The sequence below is a fragment of the Lepidothrix coronata genome, unplaced genomic scaffold (genome assembly GCF_001604755.1).
Source record: "Lepidothrix coronata isolate B3197 unplaced genomic scaffold, Lepidothrix_coronata-1.0 Scaffold5, whole genome shotgun sequence".
In the NCBI taxonomy this organism is placed as follows: Eukaryota; Metazoa; Chordata; class Aves; order Passeriformes; family Pipridae; genus Lepidothrix; species Lepidothrix coronata.
This window is the reverse complement of record NW_016690185.1, coordinates 280824-307858: the sequence shown is the minus strand read 5'-3', so window position 1 is coordinate 307858 and position 27035 is coordinate 280824. Positions and strand designations below refer to the sequence as shown.

The window sequence follows — 27035 nt, the reverse complement described above, 5'->3', positions numbered from 1 at the left end:
TATAGGCCTGAGCAAACGTGTTCCTTACCACTGGTGAGTTACAAAACATGTAAATGTAGTTTAATTTGTATCCACCACACACAACACTGCCTAATTTTGCCAAATGGCATTGGGTGTTGCTTTTCTTCATCTAGAAGTGTGCATTTCCCTGATGATACCAACAGTGTTTTATAATTACATGTATTTCATGCAAAGTTGCTTAGTTATGTCTGCTATTTTAATATGCATCAAAAACAAGGTCCACACTACAGATATTTCTGCACACTGTTCTACCACTTTCTCAACCCACTCTAAGTGGTCTCTCCTACTGGGAAATAGTCTGACATATTCTTGACTCTTTACAAGTTCTTTTATAAACTGTTATTAAGAACAGGGATCCCTGGCAGCTGCTTCTGTGATGTCTTCCTTGCAAAAACTGCACAGAGGTCAAAACCAACGTGACTGACTGCAGCTAGGACATGTAACTGCTACTGCATAGAAGAAAAAAAACCCAAAAACACACACACAAAAAAAACCCCAACACCAAAAAACCCCCATGCCTACTCTTGTCTGTGTACCTTAGAATTTTTACTGTTGCAAAAAATACAGAGGTCAGAATCATCACTGTATTAACCTTTACTTTACAATATTTCTAATAGCTTTACTTACAATATTTATAATCCGTAAAGATTTTAGAATTGCTTGGGGTGAACAACCCATCGCTTTTAGATCAGGATAGGTTCCTTCTTCTAACACATACTGGTTACCAGAGAATTCTTCCTGGTCATACACTATGCAGCTGCAGGAGGAAGGAGAAGAAATTGCCTCTTAAGTCATCTGTGCAAGTAAAATGCAGAAACATTATTTACAATGTTTTGTCCTGAAAGACTGATGTGCTAACTGCAAAGTATTGTTCCTCTGTAAGTCCCCATATGTGAAACCACTTAAAGTGTTAGAAAGCTGGTCGCTTTTCTAAAACTTATACTATCTTAGCAATTTTGTAGTATCCATTCAGTATAACTTACCTGCCATCTAAAATTTTTGAAGACTTCACAGCAAATGAATCAATACATCTCATGTTTCTTTCAAATATTTGGCAGTTACCCTTGAATTCAGGCTCTGAAAATAACTGGACCTTTAAAAAGTTATAAACATATTTAAAAACAATTCATTCTTCTACCTTCAGTAATGTCTCTACCACTACTTCTATAATTAGATTAAAACATACTTAAAACACACAGATTTCCTCAGTTACATATATTTTTTGTTACCTTTTCAGTCTTGCAATCCTTGTTCTAGACAGCAAGGTAACAATTCTAAAAATTACTTCTGGCTGTAAATCACTCAGTAACAAACAAAATAATTAAAACAACACTAGTGAAAATAGCTCCTCGGTGTACCTGCTGGAAAAATTTTTTAATTTCCACAGAATGGCCAGGGTAGGCATACATTTAGTAAATGGCCATAAAAAGTTTTCTATTATCAATCCACTTAATCTCCAACATACATACTCCTCCCAGTAAATGAAAACTCTCTGCCTCTCAGAACTCAAATGGTGCATAATCTTGGCAAAGTACTCAGCATGCCAACAGGCATGGTATATATTCCCAGGGTAGATGGACTTTATGTGCCTGTTAACTGCTATAGATACAGTCATGTTGATTCTTTCTCTGCTCAGAGGATAAGAGAGGGTATGTCACCCAGAGTCTTTTGTCCTTGTTTAAAAAAAAAAAAAAATTCTAAGCAGCAAACTTGCTAATTTGGTTAGAGGATAATTAACCATGATCACCCAGAAGTCATTCACATTATCACATGCCTACCAGCTTTATTCACTCTTAATAGAGATACGAGTGTGGGCATGTACAGCGTTCTTCAAAGAACAACATACTGACGATGGATGCAAAATATTGACTGAAAGGCATTACTTCTTTGCTTCCTTAGGAAAAGGTCTTCCCTAGGATAGGGTCTTAATAGGCACTTAATATAGAGATGCAAATAATTTTTCATGCACACAGCTGAGATTTTTATTCCCCATAGTTTATATATTATCCCTACGTGAGAGATTCCAGTGAGGCATGCTACTAATCAGGAGTGCAAAAGAAGTCAGCTAATGCATTTCTCCCTACTTTTTAGTTCTATGATACACTCACCATTTTGACTGAAATGAAAATAAAAAATAACTTTGTACAGGGAAAAACCTGAAAAGGTTCAGAATTAAGAAAGGATAAAAAAAGACACCCACTAGCCTCATGTAGTCAAAACTACATATTAGTACTTTCCCACAGGAGACAGTCCAACGTAGAAATATGTTAAGTTGCTGAAGAGACAAGTTTGCCTGCCATTTCCTTCTCTTAAGTTATTGGCAAAGATGGCACTTTTAAGCACAACTCAGCACTTGTGAGTGAACAAGACTCCCTTGAATTAGCAGAACTGTTAACTAAATAAGAGGTCCAAAAGTAATTAAGCCACAACTGTACCACAAAAACCAACATCTATCTTGTAGACACTCGCCTCAGCAACAGACTTCAGGTACCTGCACCTCTGCATAGAGGGCTGCAGGCTGCAGCTCCTCAAAACAATCACTGATGCCCTGAAAGAGCTCACTTGCTGAACCAAGACATTGCCAGTGCCCTAAGGAAGTTCTGATGGCAATTGTTTATTAAATCCCACTTTCCTTGGCTCTTAATGCCTTACTCAAGAGGTTTAGAAAGCAGCCTTCCTTCACCTGCAGTTCTCACTCTTTGTCTGACTAGTAGCTATCTATGCAAATACCTGGGTGTTACACTGGACAAAAATCCCTTTCTTTACCTACATGTCACTATACAGTATGTTTCATGTACTCAGACAAGCATCTTACCTTGACTTTGCGCCTTTCACTTCCAACAAAATCCTGCAAAAGTTTTGAGGGAAAAAAAGGGAAAAACATTTTCAATAGTGGTAAAATAACATACCAAAGTTTACTATCAACTATTGTTTAAAGAATGTAAATAAACTGAATTTGGTAGAAAAAGTATAGTTTCAAACACTTAAGAGAAACTTGCAAAAGAAGTATAAAATTAGGTCCTTACCATGACAATGGGTTGAACTGAAGATATTTTGCAATTCTTTCCCCCCCATGCCTCAATGCTGGGATATAGCCCTTTAGCCAGTATATACTGCTCCCCTGTAAACTCAGGATTCTCATAAGCCACCCATCTAAAAGAGAAAGAAGAGGAGGGTGATCAGAAGTCACACTACATTTCCAAAACACAAATGTGTATATTCATTATTGTCTTAATGTAAGCACAAATAAAAAATTTCTTAAGTGCCAAACTGATGCTATTAAAACCCTAAACAAACCAGTGCATCTAATACTGCACACTCCATGTAAATTTAACTTCCATTAGTGCTACTGTGTCAATACAAATCAAAGTGAATTAGCTAAAGCAGACCACAAGTTCAGACATCTGCTAGATATCCTAAAAGCTGTCTACAGTAAGAGTATTTTGAGATGTTTTACAATTCTATTATTTCACCTAGAACAAGTTCTTCTCTAAAACACAAAACTAGACATAACAGAATACAGCTTTTTGGATAAAACTGACTTTCAGAGTCATCTGGGCAGTAAAGATGGGAATAGTGGCTTTTAATGTTGCCTGTAGCAACAGTTCAGTTGTGTGTAAGCAAATACACACCCAAATAGAAAGCTGAGCTGCAACAACAGGCATAAATACCAACTAGAGCAGGCTATTCCCTGCTAGGAATCAGAGAAATCAGCAGAAAGAACACCCTTGAAAGTTAAGCATCAAAACCATCAAAAATTTGACCAGATTTCTGTATTTAAATTCAAAGCCATTATTGTAACTACTTAGTCAGATCTCATGCCTGACAGAGGCCACAAACTCAAAAGTTCTGCATCAGTCAGAATATGCCTTTTTGAAAGACATTCAGCTTTTGAGATGACACACTTAAAAAGCAACCAAATCACTACATATCTCTCTCCAATGTTCAATTACCCCTGCAGTGCTTTAGGTCCAGTCTGAAGTATCTGCTATCAGTTACAGCCTTGCTATGCAAAGTCTACTACATTCAATTATTCAATGAACCTTCTGCTATGGCATTCTTCTAACCCTGGTTCCATACTGAAAGCCCAGAAAGAGCACTCCCTCAATCGGTACTACCTTTGATTTTGTGATAACCTGCATAACTTCTCTTACCTTTCACTGCTAGTCTTTCCCTTTCCCATAATTACACTTACAGCCTTTTTTCTGATTGGTTGTTTTTTGTGCCCATATGAGAACAGGCCACAGTAGCAGCTGAATTTCATTCATTATATTTATGCAGGGATCAGGACCTCTTGCTGGTAGCTGGTTCTACAAGAAAATCTTCCACTAATAGTCAACCAACTTTCAATTTTAGCCAATGTGGTGCATAATGAGCATACACTAGGTTATGCCAAAACCCACTTTCAGTGGCTTCAGAAACTGAGTTTCAACACTAACAAAAAATTTCATATCATAAAGCAGTAAAATGGTACGGAATTTATAATTTGCAGTGGAAAATAACTCTCACCACCTAAATTCACCATAAAATGATCTATGCATGTCAAGCAATTGGATTCTACTAAGCTGCAAGTTTATTCCAAGTACAAATGCCAGAGTATCTGCAGATATACGATGGGGGATAACCTCAAACTGAAATAAAGCTGCATCAACATGTATGTGCTGAGAGTATGAACTTTGTATTACTTGTCCATGGCAAACACTCAAATAATGATTCACATACATCACTATTCACATCTCTTGGTTTGCCTCAGATATAATCAATTATTCTAACTTGTTACGCACTAATTACTTACGGCATATTTCAAGGCCCATTTCAAAATCACCTCAGAGTAATTCATCAAAGAGACATTGGTATGTACAATAAATTGAGCAGACAGTTCAAATGTCTCAGGTGTGTCTATACCTGTATACCACATATACCAAAACCAGTGAAAATGAGGGTTCCTTAAATAATTCCTTCAGTAGACATTCATTAGATTTTCCAATACACAAATGTCAGGGTACAACTACGGTGCATGACAGTTTAACTTGATTGACATCTATGAAAGCAAGTGTTTCTGATATTAAGTGAATTATAAAACACATCAGACGCCTCCTAAAAATCTCTTGATAGCAGTTTAGTTTCCCCCATCTAAAAAGAAGCTTGAATGCAGAAGTAATCAACAAATCTGAGGTGCACATGTTTACTTTAAGATAAATGGAATTTAAATAAGTACCCTCCTTCCATGAAGTTACTTAGGGAGTTTCTAGAGTCAGGCCTTAATGGTGAAATACCTGAGCTTCTCCACTTCATTCAACAGGCTGTTGAAATTAGTAATAACAACATGAAGGACAGGCAGCTGAATTCAGTACCAGCCAAACCTGTCAGACTTCAAGACTAACCCTAGGATGGAGCACTGCCTTAATCCAACTTCTGACTTAACTGAAAGGCCTGGAGAGCAAGACACTGCCTCCATATCTGAGCAGGAGAGCAACATTCCAGCTGCCAGGCACGACAAAAACTGAAGTACTGCTCTGCAGCGTGGCAACAACCACCCTGCCCCACAGGGAGCGAGTTCTCCTAACACAACAGATTTTGTAACCCCTAGCTGTACAAATTGCCTTGGCAAGGCTGAGCAACAGTTTCATCCCAGGTGGCTGGCAGGATGGTGCTGGAGACTCCTCTGCACCATCCATGCCCCTGAAACCAACTGTTAATACTATTACACACAGAGAATCTTTCTCCAAATCCCTCTACGTATGATGTCAAGGAAGTGCAGCTCCAAACAGAGTCAGGAAGAACAGCCAATAAAATAATCCAGACATAGGTAACTCACTAAAAATCAGCTTTGCCCATGGTTAGCCCAGTATTCACCTTCTCTAACTTTGGGAGGAAGCAGAGAGGGGGCACCAAAAAGTTAACTGGCACTTGCAGATTTGTAGCATGATTAACAGAGAGGATGAGGGAATAAAATTTTGTTTATAGGAAAGAGAGAAAAGAGGTTCATCATACCCCTTTGTGACTGTGACTCCTAGTATCCAAGGGACCTGTGAACTTTCATTTTGTGACTCCTTTTAAGGTTTTTGCCAAACATCAGTCCAGAGAAAGGGAGAAATGGATGCTTTGATTGAAGGGCTCTTGCCCTTTTCTACACCCAGTGGAGGTTTGTTCTTGTACCTTGTGTCTCTTTAGTTTCACTCATGTTACCTCCCTGACTGCATCTCAATTAAATTTACTACCTTCTGGTTTCTTCTGGTGTATGAACTACTCAACACCTAATTGTTTCCTTAATATCACTATCCATAGGTACACTAGAAGCAGCCAAATTTACACTCTGGACTAATTACTTGATAACTAGGGGAAAACCAGGCTGATTACACAACTACAGTAAACAAATGCCTACATTAAAAAAAAAAAAATAATCCGGAAAAGTTCTTCCAGTAAGTTCTAAAACAATTAACTAAAACACAGAGGCTTCTTCAGGAGTTCTGGCAAAAGTTTGCTGTGTTTATGGATAAAGAAAAGGCACATTGCAAGTGTACAATTCCTGTGATTTTGATCACTATTAAGTATAAGTTTGAAGAGCTTTTAAGCAGAGAGGAAATCAAAATTGTACAACAGTTGGTTTTAGTACTTGCTTGAACTTGTAAAGGGTGTTACCTGTTGCTAGTAAATACTTCCATTTTCCGCCACTTCACATTCTGCCAATTTAGAAGTAAAGATCAAACCCTACTTAAAAGAAGAAAAGCCTCTCCTATTTTCAGGCAGTTTGGATTACTTACTCTCACCCTAATGGCAGAAAAATAATTTTTGGATTTTATGTTTGTCCAGTCTCTGAAGAATGCTCAAAAGCAAAACATTTTCATTTTTAAAGAAGTCAATACACATAACCTTAGGATAAATTTTTCAGGCTGCCTTTACAATGGATTTAGCAAAGACATTAAAATATTGCTTAGAAACATAGTTTAGAAACAAAATAGCTGAAAATTTTAATATAGCTAGTGCTCAATTACGCCAAAACAGAATATTCACTCCCCAGATGCAGAGCTGGGCTGTCTTCAGCACACTGTTTAGAGCTGCAGTTGAGCTCAGAACTTGTTCAGCAGTATCTGTGCACTGCAGTGTCAGGCTTTCTTTTCTTTGATATACCCTTTAAATTACAGAGCAATCATTTGATTAATTTTAATTATGTGGGAAATACAGATCATCTGTTACATCTGTTACTGCTCTAACTGCTTACCCCAGACACCTGTAGTTAAAAAACTGCAATGAAAGGTTCAAGGCTTCTTATATTTTTGACTTTTTGTTTTAATGAAGTACTTTCAATACGGTACCAGGAAGGTTACTTCGAAATATTATGACAAGCTGTCACAATTCACTATGTCATCGTCTGCATTACAGTCTAAACAGCTCAGTAAATTGCTCAATGGATTATTCACTGCTCTATGACAGATTTCTTGGAAAGAAGGATATAAAAAAATCTTCTACCTGAACAGATGGTTAACACTTAAAATAAAGCACTGTATTACCAAACATGACTTAACACGAATCATTCAAGCTTTCTGACACATTAACATTTAGTTAGAACACCACCACAAAACCCCCAAATACTCATAACCTCTCTGGAAAGAAAGAAAAGGTTCATAACCACCTGTTATGAACAAGGCATCTAAATTTTTAAAAAGCTTATTGCTACAAATTACATCTTTCAGAGACTACAAGGTGAAGACTACAGGACCAGTGGCAGAGTCTGTGGGACAAGTTTTGTTCATAATGACTTCTATCCACCTTTGCCATCAGAGTATTAGAGTCACTCTTAATTACTACAATACTCAAACTCAAGTATGATTTCTACCTCAGCAGCAACAGACACATTTACTAGAACAACTACACAAAGGGCATGATAGGTAACCCACAATTTGTTTCTCAACCTTCTGAGGTGACTCCTTCCCATTAATCTCCCTTGCATATTACAGAAGACAAAAGACCACAGCGGCTTCAAAGGTCACCAGGTAGAAAAAAAACTGCTGTTGCACCATATTCATATACAAATTAAAAGCATTCCTCTGGAATGCACTGAGCTTGATTCTGCAACCTTTATCCAGACAAAACTTGCAGAGATACTGCACAGATAACACACAGAAAGATTTAGGGAGCGGCTCGGTAAGCAGAACTTTCAGCAAGTAACCTGCATGCACACTAGGCAGGGAGACAGACTACACGTCTCACACTCTTTTGGTTCTACTACTTTACTTAATTTTGTGTATTTGCAGCCATGATTGCTAATACTTGTCTGTATTTCTGAAATAATTTGATACAGTCTGCAAGGCTGTGCAACTCAATTTGCAACTGATGTACTAGACAAATCAAACAACAAAGTCTATCAGCTTATCAACGGCATGTGATAGCGCTCGTGGCACAAAGAGTTGAAGAGCTGGATTTGTTAATGGCCATGGCCAATGCAACATTTTGGTAACAACTGTGTTAAAAAAACCTCAAACAAACAACAAAAACAACACCACAGCACTAAACCACCCCTAACCTAGAGCATTCAATTCAAAAGCAATGTTAATTTTCAGAGCAGTTACTCTCCTTAATATCAGAATGTATAAGTGAGCATGGTAAGAGTTATCGCCATTTCACACACAAGTGAGAGAAAGAGCAAGGAAACTGCCAGCGGTTAAATGCAAGAAGCCTGGAAATTAGTTCCAAAACTAGCAATTATTTTCATAGCAATTTTGCTGTTTAAATGCTTAAAATGAAATACAGCCACGAGAACAAGCTATTTCTCCCTCTCTGATGAAATGTCATCTCATACTTTCATACTTTGGGTATCAATAAGTCAGCGTTTCCTGGGACCATCTTATCGTGAGAAGAAAGATGATTTACTGTACACATTCACAAAAACTTTACTTTTCATATTCTGCAGTCCAAGGCAGAAAATTTTACCTGGAGACATAGACATTAGAAGTCAGAGTGTTGAAAAATATCTGCAAATACTATCAAATTCTAAAAAGAATAGCACATCCAAAATTAAACAGTGATTAAAAATATCACTTACATGCCACTTAACACATTTATAGACTGTGTCCTCAGCCCATATCCAGTGTCTTTCAAATTGGAAATAATTCCTAACACATTAATATTGGAACCCTTTGATCCAAAGTCTTTTTCACTGTACATTATCATATGGGAGCTTGTGAAGTCCTGTTAAAACAAAGAGAAGCACCATAAGGAAAACGCCACGACATCTCAGAGCACTCAGGAGATGCCTGCAACATGTTCTTGGAACTTACGCCAACAACTGGTCGCAGTGACTGCACCTCCTCATCATAGCCACCCCAATCTGTCCAATCCCGATACGCTCCTTCTTCCAGCAAGTACTGATGGCCTTCAAATCCAGGCTTCTCATAAGCGACCCAACTAAACAACAACAACAGAGTCCGCATGTGAAAATGGACAAGAGCCACTCCGTGTTTTTATGAAGCAGATACAGATGTGTGATATTTGTTCTTTCACTGTGAGTATTTTCAAATTTAACCCAGGAATATACCTCAACCCAAAAACTAGGAAAACAGATAAAATAAACAAGTACTGAATTTATCCACTGCAATTTCCAGCCTATGGAGTTACTATTTCAGCTGAAGGGGAAACACCGTTTTTTCCAGACTTACACTCCTCCCAGTACTTTCATGGATCCCACTGATGTAAGTGGAGGTCTCGTCTTTTCTTCTGATTCCTTGTCATCAAGCATAAAGATCTCAGATTCTACTTCCACATGTCTCCCTTCAAAGAAAGGCTTCTCATAAACAATTATCTGTAGTGGAAATAAAGTAAAAGAAAAGTTGCAGAGAGCACCATAAATTCTGACAACAAACAGGTTTTTTTGCATGGGCACATAGGGAGAAAGTAAGATGACGAAACCAACTAGTGGGATCTCTCTATTCTCCATAAGAGGTCTTTCCTTTAGAGATGCAACTTGGGGGCTTGAATATTCATTACCAATCTGCATTATCCAGACTGCTGTTAATACTGTCATATATGTATGCGATGGATGCATAAACCTGACAGAAATTGCAATTTCATGGTGTGGTCACACACAAAGGGACTAGCCACTAAGCCACCGGTAGCTGGTACACAATCAAGACATACTTATCTACCCGTACATGGTTTTTGCAGTTCATGTGTTGTAAAATAGCTTTGGACACTCAAACACTGACTTTTACCTTTGGCTCTCCACTGAATTCAACTTTGCGACCACCCTGCAAAAGAAAAAAAAAAAAAAGGAAGAAAAAAAATAAGCTGTCTATACTTAGACAATTTATAGGCATCTCTAAGAGTCGTCGATTCTTTACAAGAAGGCAGGATTAAGATAAATCTTCCTTGAAGAGCAGAAGCAAAAATAAGAAGCAGATTAATGGCAGAAACGGATGCAATCAAATGTTGAACGTTCAAGAATTTTATAGACTAAAAATTTTGGGGTTTTTAAAGAGTTACATTTATGTAAATCTTGAAAAATCTAGCCACATTAATACATTATTTCTAACACGTAAACATAGGTCATTTAACTTGCAAGTAAGAACAGTATTTTACCATTTTCAAGGGCCTCATTGACCTAATGTAGGCTTCCTTCTTCTCCCAAAATGCTAAATTAGGATATTCACCAGGCTCCAACATTAGAGGGACTCCCTGGAAACCAGGTTCTTCATAAAGAAGCCATCTAAAGTAGAGGGGGTAGAGGGAGAAAAGCAAAAGATAAAAACCCCAAAGCATTTCTGAACAGTAAAGAACAAGACAATATGTTTACTTTAGGAAAGACATCATTGTATCCGTAACAAAACTTTGTTTCTTTACCATCAAAATTGCCAATTACAAGCTGGCACACTGACAAACTGCTCTGCCTGTGCAGGAACCAACACGTGTTTTGTTTGAACAGGCAAAAAACCCCAAAACAAACCAGCACAATGAACAGTTAAAAATTTGACTCCGTTTTATCTGAAGGCAACCCATGTTTTAGGCTGAAACATCAAGATTTAGGGTTATTCTATTATTTTTAGAAACTTTTAAAATGCAGAAGCAATTTGCAAGAACTTAAAGAACTTTACTAACCTAGACTTTGGATTTGATAACAAATCTGTTCAGGAAAAAATTCTAAACTTATGTTATTTACTAATACACAGAAAAACCTGACAACTCCTTAGAAATCTACTTCCTTACAGTTTGTATCTGCTAACAAATCTGCTTTGAATGACATAACTTCCAGAATTCCTGATAGAGACAGCAAGAGTAGTGTTTCAAAGCTTTTTCAAGAAAATCTTAGCCAGTAATCACTTGCTGGAAACAAAGAATCATGAAGTGCTGATCTCTGCATAAGGATGTCAAAGTATTTCTTCAATTTAAATGTACTGATCTCTGAGAAGTACAGCACGGAACAGTGTAAAACACACAGAAACAGGAACACTTTATGCAGCCAACCCTTTAATTCATGTAAGGATCATAATGTATAAATCTGGTGATACCAAAAAGATATTAAAATAACTCATCACTTTATCATGCTTAAAAGACAAATTCCAACCTGATGTAAACTTGCACAGGTTGATATAGTTTCATTGCAGATACACAATTCCAAGAAACAAACAAGGTGCTTCAGTTTTACTACTGTCTGTAGCTGAACATTTGGTATATTGTGTGCCCTGTATTCACACTGCTCAGCGAGCCCTCAACTTGTGGCTGGTCACAAGTCTTTTGAGGAGTGGCTGAGGGAACTGGGGTTGTCTAGTGTGGAGAAAAGGAGACTCTGGGGAGACCTCATCTCTCTCTCTACAACTACCTGAAAGGAGATTGTAACCAGGTGGGGGTTGGCCTCTTCTCACAAGTAACAAGGGATTGGACAAGAGGAAATGACCACAAGTTGCACCAGGGGAGGTTTAGACTGGATATTAGGAAAAAATTATTCACTGAAAGGGCTGTCAAGCATTGGAATGGGCTGTCCAGGGGAGTGGTGGAATCAACATCCCTGGAGATATTTAAAAGATGTGTAGATATGGCCTTTAGGGACATGGTTTAATGCTGGACTTGGCAATGCTGGGTTAATGGTTGGATTGGATCATTTTAAAAGGTCTTTTCCAGCCTAAATGATTCTATGATTCTAACTTCACTCCAAGAACTGAAACACATGAAAGACCAAGGAAGAGTACAGTCAGAAGATAAAGGTGCATTGACTCATTTTTGTTGGCAGCTTTTAACAAACAGCAATTAAGCATGAACACTGGGAAACTTTAAGAAGATACAACCACACCCACATGGCAAAGTGACTCAGAATCAGAGCCTCCCTCACGGCCAATACAGTGAACTTGCCATGCCTATAAACTAAAGGCAAAAAAACCCAAACCAAAACCCTGCAACATGCAAAAAAGCAGCAGCAACTTACAGACTTTCTTATGCAAGTGACTTCTTTCTGAACTGGACTAATGAACAGACATCTGAGAAAGATAGTTGAAAAATAATCTACTTTGCTTTCTGGTGCTTTCCCTCGAGCGATCCAAATGCAACAAAGAGAGTTTAAGACTACAAAGGTTTACACTGATTTAGTACAAAAAATGCTGTCACACTGATGCAAAAGACAGACAAGTCAGAGACGTGCGTAGGCTCTGCGTCCTTTCAAATTTTTTTTTAATTTTACCACTCACAGATAGCTTTTAAGTGAGAGACAGGAATAAAGTTGAGAGGATGATGAAGTGAATTAATAATCAACCTCCAAATAACACATCTGATTTCATTATTCTTGGGAGACACGTAATTTGGATTAAGCTTGCAGTTCACCAGAAATAACTTTCTGTCAGAGAACCAACTACTTGGACATCTTAAAATTTGCCTATATACCAAAATGTTTCATTTTTTTTTCCAGAAATCAAGGCGTAACTATTTAACTAAATAAAATACCCTTTGTTAACAACTAAAATGTCCTATATATCATGTGACATATTTGAATACATCTTTGAAATGGTATGTAACACCTGTCTTTAGCTGGGCAGTTTTTGATAGTTAGACCATCTGCAGCAAGTGCTATCAGTGCCCAAACAGAACATGGCTATCAGGTAACAACCAAGGTCTATAGACCCTGTTCAGCAGGACCCAACATCATGGAAAGTGGTTCCAGTCTCACTTTTTCTGAAAACAGCCTCCCTCTTCTGCGTACCACCAGTACCAATTTCAGGCATATCTTCCATAATGATTTACCAAGTTTGTTTATTAAGTCATCACAACTAACATTAGTACAGCACCTGCATTGTTCCTTAGAGGTCTCCTTTCTTGTAAAAGCTTTCCTGGTTCATGACATTACCCTCCTAACTCATATGGCGAGATATTTTCAGCTGACATAATACATGTCCTAAACATCACCATAAAAACACAGATGAAAATGCCCTGTGAAATACAGGAATGTCATATGTCGACTCTGTAAAGCATTAAGCCTTATTTCTTAACAGAAGGACTTAAATATTTTTCTTCTTTTAGTACGATGATTTCAAGTTCAGAAGAAAGAAAGTAGGAAATGTGATCTTATCGTAACAGTTATGGTAAGTGTGCCTGAATGAGAAAGAGCAAGAGAGGCAAACTCATTCCTTTTCTGCAAATACACAGGGGTTATTTGGTATTTACTACATGCAAACAGAATAAAAACTAACAAAACATTCTAAGAGGTCAGCCTCTCCAAGAGTGAAGCATTACACTGATGCACTAATGCTACTGTCAACAAAATATTACCAAAATATAGGACTAGAATAAATATAGCCTGCTTGTATGTCTGACAGGTGTAACCAATGGTTTGAAAGAAATTCCTTTCATAGCATTACACATTCATAGAGAACTACGTACTTACATGCCCCAATGTACTTTAATAGAACAAGTCTTCTGAGTGGTGCCAAACACCCCTGTTTCTTCAGTGTCATCAAAAAAGGAAGTCACGATTCCTAACCCTTCAGGCTCTGTATACAAATCAATTCGGCAAACCCTGTAATCCTGAAAAATGAAGATTGCCATAATCACTTAATCTGTGCTGTGAGTTCTGTAATTATTGTGGATAACTTAATCAGTTTTGAAACACCTGCTTATTTTAAATTGTTTTCCCCCTCGTCAATTACTACTGCTATTAGATGCCTATAATAAAAGTATAGCTAAGCCAGTTTGCCTGTCTCTGTTTGGACCAAGACAGTCAGTCAATCTCTAATCAGCATTTACATTGTTTACTTTCTGCCATCTAGGCAGGAATGCGTGTTCTTTCATCAGTTAACATCTCCCCCACCAAATTAAATCCTAAGATAACACTAAGCAAGCCATCCTTGAAGAGAACTTCAATTTAAACAAGAATTGTAGTTACAAGCAATATATAGTCCTCCTTTTTCCTTTCCTAGTCAAATAACTTTATAGCTCATGCTTGTTTTGGCAACCTGCGTAAGTAACTGCTTAATGGTAGGTTAAAAGTGCATGCAGAAAGGTGTTCCACCACGTGCGAAACTCACTGCTAAGTCTGCACATACAGGGCTATTTCTCGAGTATCAAGCAAGGTTTGGTGTTTGACCCTGAAGTTTGTATTGAGTATAAGCTTGGTTTATATTGGGGGGGGAAGCCACATACAGGTACAGAATTATTGATGGTTTTCTGCGATGCTTTTCTTGTGCCTGATCATGGTACAAAGCGTATGCTGTATGTAGCTATTCCAATAAAATACAGTTTCCTGCCCTATCTTTCCAGTGGATGTTACCATAATTCCCATTGTGCAAAAGCCCCCACATGCATTTTGTGATTAAACAAGAAATTCAACATGGAAAGTTGTTTCATGCATTTGTAACTCACATTACACTTGTGACCTAAGACACCAATCACACTTTGTATCAGTATAAGACAACACTTAAGATCCATACAAAATTTTCTTTACCTATATTACTTGCCTTAACAACATGTCTTATTGAACCAATCACTGCAGGCTTTACAGATTTGCAGTCATTTTGCTCTTCAGAAGTACCTGCACCCCAAATATCAGGGAGTTCCAGCTCTCCTTCTTCCAATGGAATAGAGGGGCCTTCAAAATTTGGTTTCTCGTAGAGTATCCAGCTTAAAATAAAAAATTCTGATTTTTAATGGTGGTTTATCAAGTGTGATTTGTAAAAATCATGCTCCTATTTAACAAATCCTTTAATAAGAAGTACTATTTCTAGTTCCTTACCATTTCCCCAACACTGCTGATGCAAGTCATTCCCGGTCTCTGATACTTTTAAAAGCAATGATAAAAACAAAGATGTCTACTGCTGAATTGTAATTTCATCAAAAACTCCTCCACCTTTTTAAACTGGTGATTTTGGGCACCAAAGACCACTGTCTATGAATACCAGACTTCTGTATGAGATACTAATCAGAACCAATTTGTAGGTCAGTCAGAAAACACTGACACTGCAAGATGCTGCATCATGTATAAACAGACAAACTACCTGGATCCTGTGAACAACAGCCTGGAGTTCCAGAGTGGCTGGTGTAGATGTGCCAAAGACTGCTCAAGTACAGTTTCAAGTACACAAGTGCACAAAAGTACAAACTTCATTTTTAACACCAGGTTGGAAGATATAACTAGACAAAAACTTTATCCATCTGCAAATACAAACCCCTCCCTTATGTTCTCAATTGAAGGGGGCGGGGGGGAAACAAGCCCAGTCCCTCTAGTCCATGCTGGAAAATACAACCTGGTCTACACAGATCAAAAGGCTTTCTTTCCAGTTTTCTGAAGTTAAACAGCAATCAGTATGCTTCCCAGTACCTCCTACTGCAGCTAGCATTTGTTTTTGCAGCTTACTATCAGATCATTACTTTTGAGAACCTGCTATTTGACTGCATTATAGCCTGGCCACAACATAACTTGCCATGCTAGCCACACTACTAAAGGCCATTCTGCTGATGCTATGAAGAAAGTCGAAGATGAACTTGTTTTGAATTACTCTTAGGCAATGTAACTTTTAGAGCAAAATCCCTCTGGATTTCTCAGGAAAACGGTCAGTTATTTCTACAGCACCATCTTATTCCTTTGGACATGAAATTAATCATGTTAGACCTGGCATTAAACTTATCTGCTAGCCTTTTAGCCCAATCCAAATACTATGCAAGAACCCCTAATGGGCAGAGGAGTCAAAGACCAGCATAGCCGGACAGAAGCTGTTATTTCATCCCACACCTATGCCTGGTGAAATCTTGCACCCCTCCAGATGGTAACACTCATTCAATTAGTCAGCGAAATAGGTTTCCCAGCCCAGAACTTCCTCTTGCAGAGGTAAAATGCCATATTTCTTGCTCACAGGTGTTGATGTTACATTGCCATTTACAAGGCAGACTTAATGTGAATTACATGCCACCTCTGTATCAGAACTTTTTTAGATAGACCAATGATAAAGAGCAAAAATTCATCTCTTACCATCCTCTGATGACTTTAATAAAAATTGTTGGTGACAGAACCCAAGAACTGCAATCCAGAACATCATGGAAAACTTCAATACTAGTTTTTTGACAGTCTGAGTCACAGTATATCACCAGCTGTGTTTAAAAAAACAAACAAACAGAAAAACACACAGCAACAACATATAGTTCTATCTTCCTATGCTTTAAGTATAGAAAGGAACAGTATAAATATTAAAATTGATCTTACCTTGCCAGGTCTGGGGTTGATTTTACTTTGTCCATTTCTTGAAAGCGTCTAATAGGCAGTGGGGAGAGAAAAATCACCAAAAAAACAAACAAAACCAGAAAGATATTCAATAAAGATGCTCAGCTATAAAAAAATAAGGCTAGTAGACCAAAAGAAAAACTAGTCTGAATAGTAAAAAGCTACCAACATTTCAGCTATACCTACTTATTGCTTCCATCTCTTCTTCCTCTTGAAGAGCAGTATCTCTGCTATATAAATATATAAATTTACACACTTTTTTAACTTTGAATTATCATCTCACTGAAGTTAACTAACCTCAAATCCTTCTGGATCAGCTTCCTATATATTCCAGAACTTTCATACCATGAGACTACTTTAAAAACTGGCATTGATAAAAGTACATGTTCTACAATGATAAAGATATAAATGAAATCTTAAATGTTTAAAAACATCAAGCCATAAAGCATGAAATAATTTTGAAGGAATATATGAAAAGACTGAGGGGGCATGATGGCATATATATGTATGAGCTAACTAGCATAATCAGTTTTGTGACTAACAGCTCGTACCAAGGTAAGTTTCCTCAAAAAGCATGAGGCTGTACAACAAGTGATAAACTTAAAAAGATTCAGAACAAATAAAACACATTGAGTTATACAAAATTTAAAATAATGCTGAAGTCAGCAGTAAGTTATATGATATAAAATATATGGGAAAGCTGTGGTTGCATCACGTCATCTTAAAACAAATAAAGCAAGCACTGCAATGACGCATTTGGCTTCCTAGCAAGGACAGGAGTGCTCTTTCCAGGACAGAATCCCACTCTTCTAGGAACTATTCATACAAACAAAAGGACAGAAACAGATTATGCCCCTAAATCAGTGGCAGCCTAAGATAACCAGCAACACATGCAAGGAATTAATGAGATCATATTAGTTAACACACAGAGCAGGCAGTGGTCTCAGGACAGAGTTCTTAACCACCATCAGATTTCTGTAGACACACTGAAGACACATTGAAGCATGACTGGTTTTTTAGCCCGTGCTTCAATTCCAGTTAAAACTTGCCCTGTGTTTTAAGGAACACCAAAGCCATTGTTTTGGGCTGCCCTTACTCTTTCCTTCACATTACCCACTAGCCACTGCATCATCATTTTCTTAGTCAGTGGAAGATGCACAGTAGGTACACATCATATAAACATTTCTGGTTCCTGTATAACTTGACGAAGACAATTCAGAGTCAGCAACAGTGCCACAGAACTCCAGAAACCCTTTGGAGCCTAAAGGGATTCTCTCAAGTGCAGTCTTAGGTGCATACACACTCCATTGCCGTATCAGGCCTCCACACTCTGCTGCAAAATTGAAACTCACCCAAGAACAACATTTTAAGCAGCAAAAAACCAAAACAAAACTAGTCATTTAGCTTTAAATTCAAGTTTTTAAATCCAAGCAGGAGTATCAGAGTAAGAAAGCTTGTTTAACTGCCAGAATAAATCTACACCACTGCAATTTTCACCCCCTAATTTTCATCCCTGCGCTAATTAAAAAACTTCCCATGAGAGAAAAATCTACATTCTCAAAACTGCAAGGTACCATGGATGATTTCCTCCTGCAAAGCGAAGAAGAAGAGAGGGGCTGTTCCTACTACCTCGCTCCTTTTAGTAGAACCATTACGGCACATAACCATTAGCTTTGCAAAGTATCTCTCGAACTTTTACACACTGCTTCTATTCCACAGGTCACATTCATGTGGCTATTAAACTTCAGAGAACATATTTCTTCCCACAGTTCTTAGATTTGATAATAGTTTTCCTCTTGGATGACAATAAGGGCTCAGGTGAACAGGAACAGGACATTAATTCATAATTTTTAAAACAGAAAATACAAAATACAAAGATATTCCACATTAAAGTTGCTTCCAAGGGAAAATGTAGGTCTGTCTTCACTCATGAGGATCAGATGCTTGTAATGAGACCAAGGGACAGCCCTCCACCATAGCAGCACTTTCAATAATCACTACTATCCAGTTCTTAAAGTATTCTTAAAGAATATATATGTTTCTATCAAATGCATGAGAATATTGGGAAAAACAACAGAGAGCAAAAATAAAAAAACTGCTCTGTTGCTTATTTAACAGTTCAATGGTTCAATGTCTTGCTGGAAGAGGAGAGAGATTACTGTCAACAGACATTTCCTGAAGTGCACAGAAAGCATTCTACTAATTTACAATAAAAAATAAAGCTAGCACGAGATTTGATTCACTGTAATACAAAACCAAGGATGAAGACATATTCAGACAAACGCTTTCAATTCATTTTTGCAAAGTCTCAAAGTAAGGGCACCATGAAGAACCTTAATCATGTTAACAGATGCCATCTCATTTTCATGCCTTAGCCCATCAGATGAAACTGGTACCACACCTAAGTGCACCTCTATGTATTTGGAATCTATGTATATCCCTAAGAGGGGAAACAAAATAATGTATGCATATTGCCTACAGAAAATATAAAAGCTGGATAACTTTGCAGGCAGATTTTAAACAGCACAATACTTACATCCACATCTAATAAACCAGGGGGGGCATTTGATTCATATCTGCTTGTCCCTAGCCAGCTGGAAAAACTTTTCTCAGGGTTGCCATAGTTGGGCATTGGTAAGCTTAGTTCTTTTTTTGCACTATCTGCTTGCATGTATTTCTCCACAAAATTTGGAAACTTCATATCTGAAAGAGACTGAATTGCAAAATCAAAATTAACAGTCATTCAGCAGGTAGACAAACATTGTTTCATTTCTGGAGTTCTTTATTACCTCAGATATTTGAGCCATGCCAAATGGCCTGGAAGCATCCACTTGTAAAGGAGGCATCCCTGATGAGTCAGTTGCAAAAGCTGTTGTAGCGTTATTTACTGAGGTGACAGAGGGATTAAAAAACTTGTCTTTAGGTGTAGAAGACAGCAAGCTTGAGAAGAGGGAGCTTTTTTCAAGCCGTGATCTCTTAATTTCACCATCTGTGCCATCAATGTTCTCTTTTCCATTTATTTCATAAGTAAAGACAGGTTCCTCTCTACATGACTGCAGAGCTTTGAATATGATACTTTGCTCTGTTGATGCACGCTTGGGCCTGACTCTGGCTATTGTTTCCAGGCTTTGCATTTTAATTTGCTGGGCCGGTAACAGATCCTGTGTTTTTTCCCTTCTCAATCCCAAACCAAAAGTAAATACACTAGGATCAAACACTTTCTCTAAGTTGTCTTCATGAATGGGAGGCATTGCAAAGTGGGGTGCTGGGGACTTTGGAAGCTTTGACCTCTTCTTTTTCTGGGGTAAACAAACTGAGCTTTCCAAGTTTTTTATTGTTTCGGCAAACTTCTTCATGTCAGATGGAGAATCAAAAATGCTATCGTCCTCAGCAGATCCGTTACAGGCTTTGTCTGGGCTCTTTTCTATATTGACATTGTGCTCTGATACCAATATACTTTCTTGATTGCTGTCATCATACCGCAGTGCTGCAAAATTCAAATCTCCTGGCTTTGCCTTTTTATCTCCATTTTCCATCTTCTTAAATTCCGATCTAGAAACCTGATGAGATGGCAGAGGATATTTATCATTATTGCAAGGTGATAAAACCTCTGTGTTTGGCAGTATCTTTTCTTCATTTCTGTGGAATTCTGAGCTTGTGTAATTTCTTTGGTAGAAAGTATCTTGAGCATTTTCACTTTTAATGGGTGAGTGCAAGGACAGTTTAAAAGGTGAGCTCTCTTTTTTTCCTGTGGTTAATTCTGATTCTGTTTGCTTCAGAGAGACACTACTAGCATCACTTTTGCTGCCTTGATTAAAAAGGGATATTGCAGCTTTTACTTTAAGTTCTGCTGGTTTCCCAATATCCTCATAAGAGGTCAAGCCTTCTTCATTTTTGCCTTTTAACTCCGCAGTGCTTTCTTTCTCTAGTGTGCCATTCTCAAAAAACTTTTGGCGACTGCTTTGCTTATTTAACATTTTATCAGGTTGTTCATTTTCTTTAGGTTGTTTTCCAAATTTCAGCTTTGCTCTGCCAACGAATGTGCTTGGTACTGTACTATTTTTGGAAGCAGGGATGTCAGTAGGCCTCTGGCTCTGGTTAGCACATTTATTTTCAAATAAGGAAATTTTGTTGGCAATGTTGCTGTTAGTTTTATTAACTGGTTTTTCAAGAGTATCCTGCTCATTTTCTAAACTGTCTTGATTTGTAGGTGTTTTAAAATTCAGTTCTATATTCTTCGGTTTGGCTGGACTACAGGAAGAAAAGTGATACAGAGTGACATGTTTAGTTAATCTTGAACAGACTTGTACCATTTTTCAGAACAATAAAATGTAGCATTATAATACAATTATAGTTTAAATTTTGGTATTTCAAAAGGAATCAACTAAAAAAGGAGTAACTATACAAATGAAAACAAATAGAAACTAAATAGGGAGAATACATTTCAAACATGTACTTAGTTCTTTAATGTTCAGTAAAACAGAAAATACAGCAGCCTACAGCATCTGCAATTGAGGCAGAGAACTTAACTACTTATGACTGACAGACATTAAAATTTAACAGTGAATAGGCAGAATAAATTATATGCATGCAATTCCCTACAGAGTTTAGAAAACAAATCCCAATTCATTAAGGTGATAATGAGTTGGTTAATATTTGCATATACCTCTCCAATGAATTTTGAAGACATCTGCCTAGATTCTTTGCAGCCTTTACATTTACACTGCAACCTTAAATTGAGTGAAAGACATCTTCTGGCCTCATTAGTGCTGTGGGAAAAGGTTAACTGTTCCCAGTCACTGCATCACATGTGGTGTGGCTAAGGAAACACCACATGTGAGGAACTCTTTCACTTCCTTCAGGTAAACTTAGCTAATAGTTTAAACTTTATTTTACAAGAACTGAATTCTGAAACCCTTAGAAAACTTCTCCATCAGAGTGGCTAAAGAAGCATGTACAAGTACACAGCACACAGTATGGCAGAAGGCTGATGATACACAGCTGAGGGTTTCAAGCCTCCTTCTTCTGAATACCTACAACCAGGAAAAATCGTTTGTTCGTATCATTTCCTACTGCAGAAACAGTATGAAGAGCTGTGAAGATGCAGGGCAGATGTCTTCAAAATTTATCAGTCAGATATAAGGAGTGTCAAGGACCCCCCATCACCTCAAAGGGAGATCTGTTCTCCAAAAAGGAATCTGGGGACAGCGGTGGGAGAACCGGCAGAAACTGCCCTACATGAAAACTGACAAAGGTGGGAGATTAAAGAAACTAGCTTGCAGCAATGATCTCTAGGGCCTCAAATGGTCTACCAATCAATAGATGATTCTGGTACTGAAGTGCTTTCTTCTTTTTTTTTTTACCTACACAAACTCTGTTCACTGAGCTTTCAGGCAGTTTTTTAGCCCAAGAAAGAAAAATGAGATTCAAGTGAGTTAATGTGAACAACCCAAAAACTGTGATCACTCCTTTCTCTTCCTCAAGCGATCCATCCCTCCCCTGTCCTCTTCTACCTGTATTTTTAAGAGGATTCACTAACAGCCTAATTACCTTAATAAACTCATTCCCGTACCACCCTTTTGTCAGCCTGTCACTTACACTTCTACATGCATATATTTTAACTTAACAACACATATCTTCCCCATAAAATCCGTGTCTCCCTGTATGCTCTGACACAAGCAAGTTTAATGGTTAACAGTGATACTTATCAGCCACACCTAAAACCTATTTTAAATGAACAGCTAACCCCTCAAAGGTATAGTTTCAAGCTTTGTAAATTTATGCAGAAACAACCACTTCAACACTTTGATATTCTGCAGTATTTTTGCACAGCAGCAGCCAAACTAGTACAACCAAAAAGCAATAGAAAGCTCAACCCTAGAGCTCCGTCCAGTACAACTGGCTTTCTCTTACTAATCTTTTTAACCTTTTTCCACACTAAGAAATACCGATTTTAAGTACAGTCAAAAGATGCATCTTGTTACAAGAACTGAGTTTCTAAGCTTGTTTAAAAGGAGATGATGTTTGAGTATCCTTTAAGCCTCCCATCTAGTATGGGGTAAAAGCACTGAAAGATGGAAGATGGATTCACTTAACATTGCAAATACTTTCTTAGAAACAGGCCAGTGTGGCTGATTCCTACTCCCCATTCCTGATCTGCAATGCCAGGAACAAGCAGGCACAAGAGAAATACCAGTGTCCTTCTCTTTGGCTAGACCTTGCAGCTAAACTGTGGAAGCAAGCAGTTAGACCTCTCCCAATACAGTCATAAATGGAAGGTGAGTCACACATCAAGCATGTAACTGGTGCCGAAAAACACTGAAGCCAAAACATCAGACTGAAGTGAGCAAAGAAAAATGGCATGTGAAAGGAGCAGAATAATTCAACAAGTGGGCATAAATGTAAAGGCGACTGCAAAACCATGTCTGAACTTAAAATATGACAAATGAAACCAAATTTTCCACTAAGTATATCAAAGTAACTACTGCCTGAGGTTTTATTTGCTGATTAAGATGTACCATCAACCTCAGTTTAGTTTCAAATCCGATTCGTTTCCCTTTTAACAGCTAGAAGCGAAGTATCCTGTGACTTTCAAGTTATCCAGTACACATACATAAAAGTAAAAAAGACAGAAAATGCTGTCATTACAGGGAATGCGCACTTCTGGAGGTGACTGAAGGAACTGATCTGTTTTAAAATTGTTTCTAAAGAAACTTAATTCCTAGAATTGGCACAATGTCATTAGTAAGAGACTTTGTGCACTTTTAAGGGAAAATTACTTGGATTATTAAAAAAAATAAAACTATCTTATAGGAACCAAATGAGTCTGTGCGTAAATGAGTATTTTTCAACCTGAAAGGGATTCATGTGAACTACCTAACAATAAATTTTTAACCTTTGAAAATGGACAAGTTATCCGTTCTCTCATTCAAAGCAATAACTAGAGAATAAAACCACACCTTCTTCTAGTAATGGCACCATCTTTTCCTTTCCCATTTTACAGCATCTTAATCCACAACCAGGTTTATAGTTCACATGTTCTGATGAATGACTACAAATTATACCAGGTAATATGAGCACATAATTCTGTTTGGCTGAAGAAATGGTGTGGTACCATGCAGTGATGGCCACGAGATGCATCAGGAACCTTACAGGCAACACAGCAGTCCCCACCCAGGGCTAAAGTTCCTATAGCTGCAGATAAGGCCAAGACACAGTGTCACACACACACTGTCATCACTAATGACAATGACACAAAGAGAACAACATGAAAGCTACCTTTCCTCTGAAGCTGTGAAGGTACAACTTCAGAGTTTAAGATTTGTTACCTATATTGCCAGAGAGCAAAGCATCACCATGTACAAAAATGGCACAGATCAACTTTCAGTACAGGGAGTTTTACATTTAGTTACAAGTTATCACGTCAGATACAGAGTATTACAAACTGTGAAGCTCCTAATGCTTCTCAGATGTGGTAAGCATAATTGGAAACAGATGTGTGTCTTTAACCATCATGTTGAACCTTCACATCCCTTTGACAGTTATGAACACTCAGGGTGCCTCTGGTGGGCCTACAGGATTCAATGTACTCTGACACCTATAAATGAATGTACCAGAATAAGGAGTGCAACCACACACAGTATATAGTCATGACAACCAAACAATGGAAATGAATAATGTAATAAAATCAATCCCTGTGGATGAGAATGTAACAGAATCCAGAAAATCAGTCACTGGGCTTATTCTAGTGATTACAGTGAAATTTATAAACACACCCACTTCTTTATAATCCTAAGGAAAACACTGATCACCTCTGTTCAACAGATGACAATTTCTTCAAGCGTAAAACCAAAACCTGCAAATTAATATATGCATAATTCTGCAAATACTTGATGTTATTCACATGCATAAAAATTTATATGACTCATCTTGGACGTACTCCAGAAAGCAACCATCTGTATTCAAATTTCTGGAGTATGATTTATGATATCATTTGAACATATAAGTTCTACATTGCATCCTACATTTCTTCATAAAATAATAGCAGAATTTAGGCTGTTTCGAAGAACAATTTGAACACATTCCTTATTCAAAGATTTTCACATACGAAATCTTCAAATCACATACTAAGCTGGTTACAGACAGCAAAATGACATTAAGGTCAAAGACAGACAAGCTAATCTGAGCAACAATGATGACAAAGTAGCTTTTATGTACATTAAATCATTCCATATAATGGAATTGACAGAGACATTCCCTAGCCATCTAAAAAACGGAAAAATGAATTATTTTTCTAATTCATGTAAATTACAGTGCTTGTTAAGTGGTAGCTCTAATTAAGGTGGTTTTTTTTAAAGGCAGTTCTTAACTGAAAACAATCCTGATAGGCAACAGATATATAGCTAGTGTTTCTATAGAATTCTAAGCACAGATGCAACCAAAATTACAGCTACAGGGACAAGGTAAGCTAGTTTGCTACTTACAGGCTAATCTTTGTCATGACTGTTCTGGCAGCATCCAAACTCTTCAGCTTCAAGTTGTCTAAATCCAAATTTGTCTGTCTCTCAGCTGACAGACACAGCTCTCCATTTTTAATCCCATCAGTATGCAAGAAAGTTCTTCCATCCGAACCATTACCATGCTTTACAGCCTTGGTCTCATTTTTGCCTTCAACGAACACCAAGGCATTGTCTTCTGTCTTAGCAGCCAGGGTAACTTTGGGACACTCCAAGCTGTCTTCTCCAAAAGCCACAGGAATAGCTCCTTTTTCCACCGAAGTTCTTTTTGTCACTGGGTTATTCTCTGGCAATGCTAAAGGTTGCCTTTTTGAAGAGTAGTCTTTTACCTGACCCTTCAAACCAGTAGGGGAAATGGGTACAGCATCTGACTGATTCTTTTTATATGATCTTCTCCTTGCAGAGGTTGTGTTTGAGACCTGCTGCTTGCCTTTGTCAGTTTCACCTTTAGATGCCCCTTTGTGAGCAGATCCAACTTTCAGGTCCTGATTATTACCTGATGAAGAGGAACTCCTTTCAGGAGTCTGTTGAGGAGACCTCACTTTTCTTTCAGAGTTTATTATCTTGTCTGAAAACACCTCAGAAGAGATATCATCCTCAAAACCAGATTCTTCCCTTGCAGTAGTCTCAGTCTGGTTTCTCTCTCCATTTGGAATGTCGTTAGATGACTGAGACTTTCTCCTTTTTCCAGATCTTTTACTAGCAGATTTTTTATCCATTGTGTCCAAATCACTACAATTTTCTTCTGATTGAAGAGTCACAGGTTCATTAAGGAGCTCGTCTGTTTTTCTTAGATAGATATCAACTGTTAACACTCTAGCAGAATATGGGTGTTCACTGGCTGCAGATTCCAACTTGTATGGCAAATCCTTTGGTTTTGCATGCCCAGGCTCCTCAGACACCCACGTGTTCACAAGCTGCTTGTGGCTTAAGATACTCTTTTCCAAGTCTTCACTAGACAAATTTCTCAAGCTCTTTATGAAATCTGGAGTTGTGGAATTATTTATATCTGTGACAGATTCTTTCTCCAATCCTAGGGTTTCCACATTCAGGTTACTCTCACAGAAGGAGTTTTTAATAGTTTCACTGCTACCGCTCCAATCTGCTGACCACTCACTGTCAGAAGAGACTCCCCTACTACTCCATTCTGAAACGGTATCCTGATACAGTGGTCTTACTTCCCCACTGAAATTATATTCCTGTGCCTCAGAAACAGCACTTACGTTTCTCACTTGGCTGTGTACTTGAGGAGTTTCATGTCCTTCCTTTAGGTGCTTACAGCATATTGGCTGTGCTCTGTGAGGAGAAACTGACCTCTCCCCTCTATGATGTGAAGTGTGTTCTAATGAACTTTTGACGTTTTTCCTTTTCCCTGTACCAAACAAATTTCCAAGTCTTTCCAAAACTGGTTTCTTTTTATTCTCTTCTCTGGAAGAATCTGGAAGGTGTGAGGTGGACTATAAAAACAAATAAACAAACAAACATTTGGTTAATGTCAAAACTGTTTCTATAATATATTTGTTTGTATTAGCACCACCTATAAATTAAAAGGACACAGTAGTGGAAACAAAACAGCTTGCTGAACAATACCAGCTCTCAAAAAAGAACAAGAAAAACAAAATACTTTAAAAACAATTAAAATTTCAAGATCTTTCTGCATCTTTTTGCCTGGGTTTGTTTACAAATAAACTCATCTTGCCTTATGATAGCAGCACCATATGCCTCAAATCTCAAACTTTTTCACAATTACTTAAAGTCACCCAAAAAAATACAGAAAACCATCCTGGTGTCTGCAAGACCAGTATCGTTTT

The 27035-nt window shown here is 37.8% G+C and overlaps 1 protein-coding gene across 1 annotated transcript in view; it reads right to left on the bottom strand.

Annotated features, from left to right (window-relative positions):
* Positions 1 to 26445, bottom strand: part of AIM1 (absent in melanoma 1) — a 41577-nt gene extending 15132 nt beyond the window's left edge. The window contains exons 1-16 of the mRNA XM_017829419.1: positions 25192 to 26445; positions 19498 to 20959; positions 19245 to 19421; positions 16691 to 16738; positions 16460 to 16578; positions 14952 to 15114; positions 13883 to 14022; positions 10597 to 10723; positions 10230 to 10265; positions 9678 to 9820; positions 9300 to 9426; positions 9065 to 9210; positions 3048 to 3174; positions 2837 to 2869; positions 1005 to 1114; positions 649 to 778 (exon numbers count right to left, since the gene is read on the bottom strand). Of these exons, the coding sequence (XP_017684908.1) occupies positions 649 to 778; positions 1005 to 1114; positions 2837 to 2869; positions 3048 to 3174; positions 9065 to 9210; positions 9300 to 9426; positions 9678 to 9820; positions 10230 to 10265; positions 10597 to 10723; positions 13883 to 14022; positions 14952 to 15114; positions 16460 to 16578; positions 16691 to 16738; positions 19245 to 19421; positions 19498 to 20959; positions 25192 to 25943 (3840 nt within the window). The 5' untranslated portion in view covers positions 25944 to 26445. The remainder of the gene's footprint in view (positions 1 to 648; positions 779 to 1004; positions 1115 to 2836; positions 2870 to 3047; positions 3175 to 9064; positions 9211 to 9299; positions 9427 to 9677; positions 9821 to 10229; positions 10266 to 10596; positions 10724 to 13882; positions 14023 to 14951; positions 15115 to 16459; positions 16579 to 16690; positions 16739 to 19244; positions 19422 to 19497; positions 20960 to 25191) is intronic.
* Between the last annotated feature and the right edge of the window lie 590 nt (positions 26446 to 27035).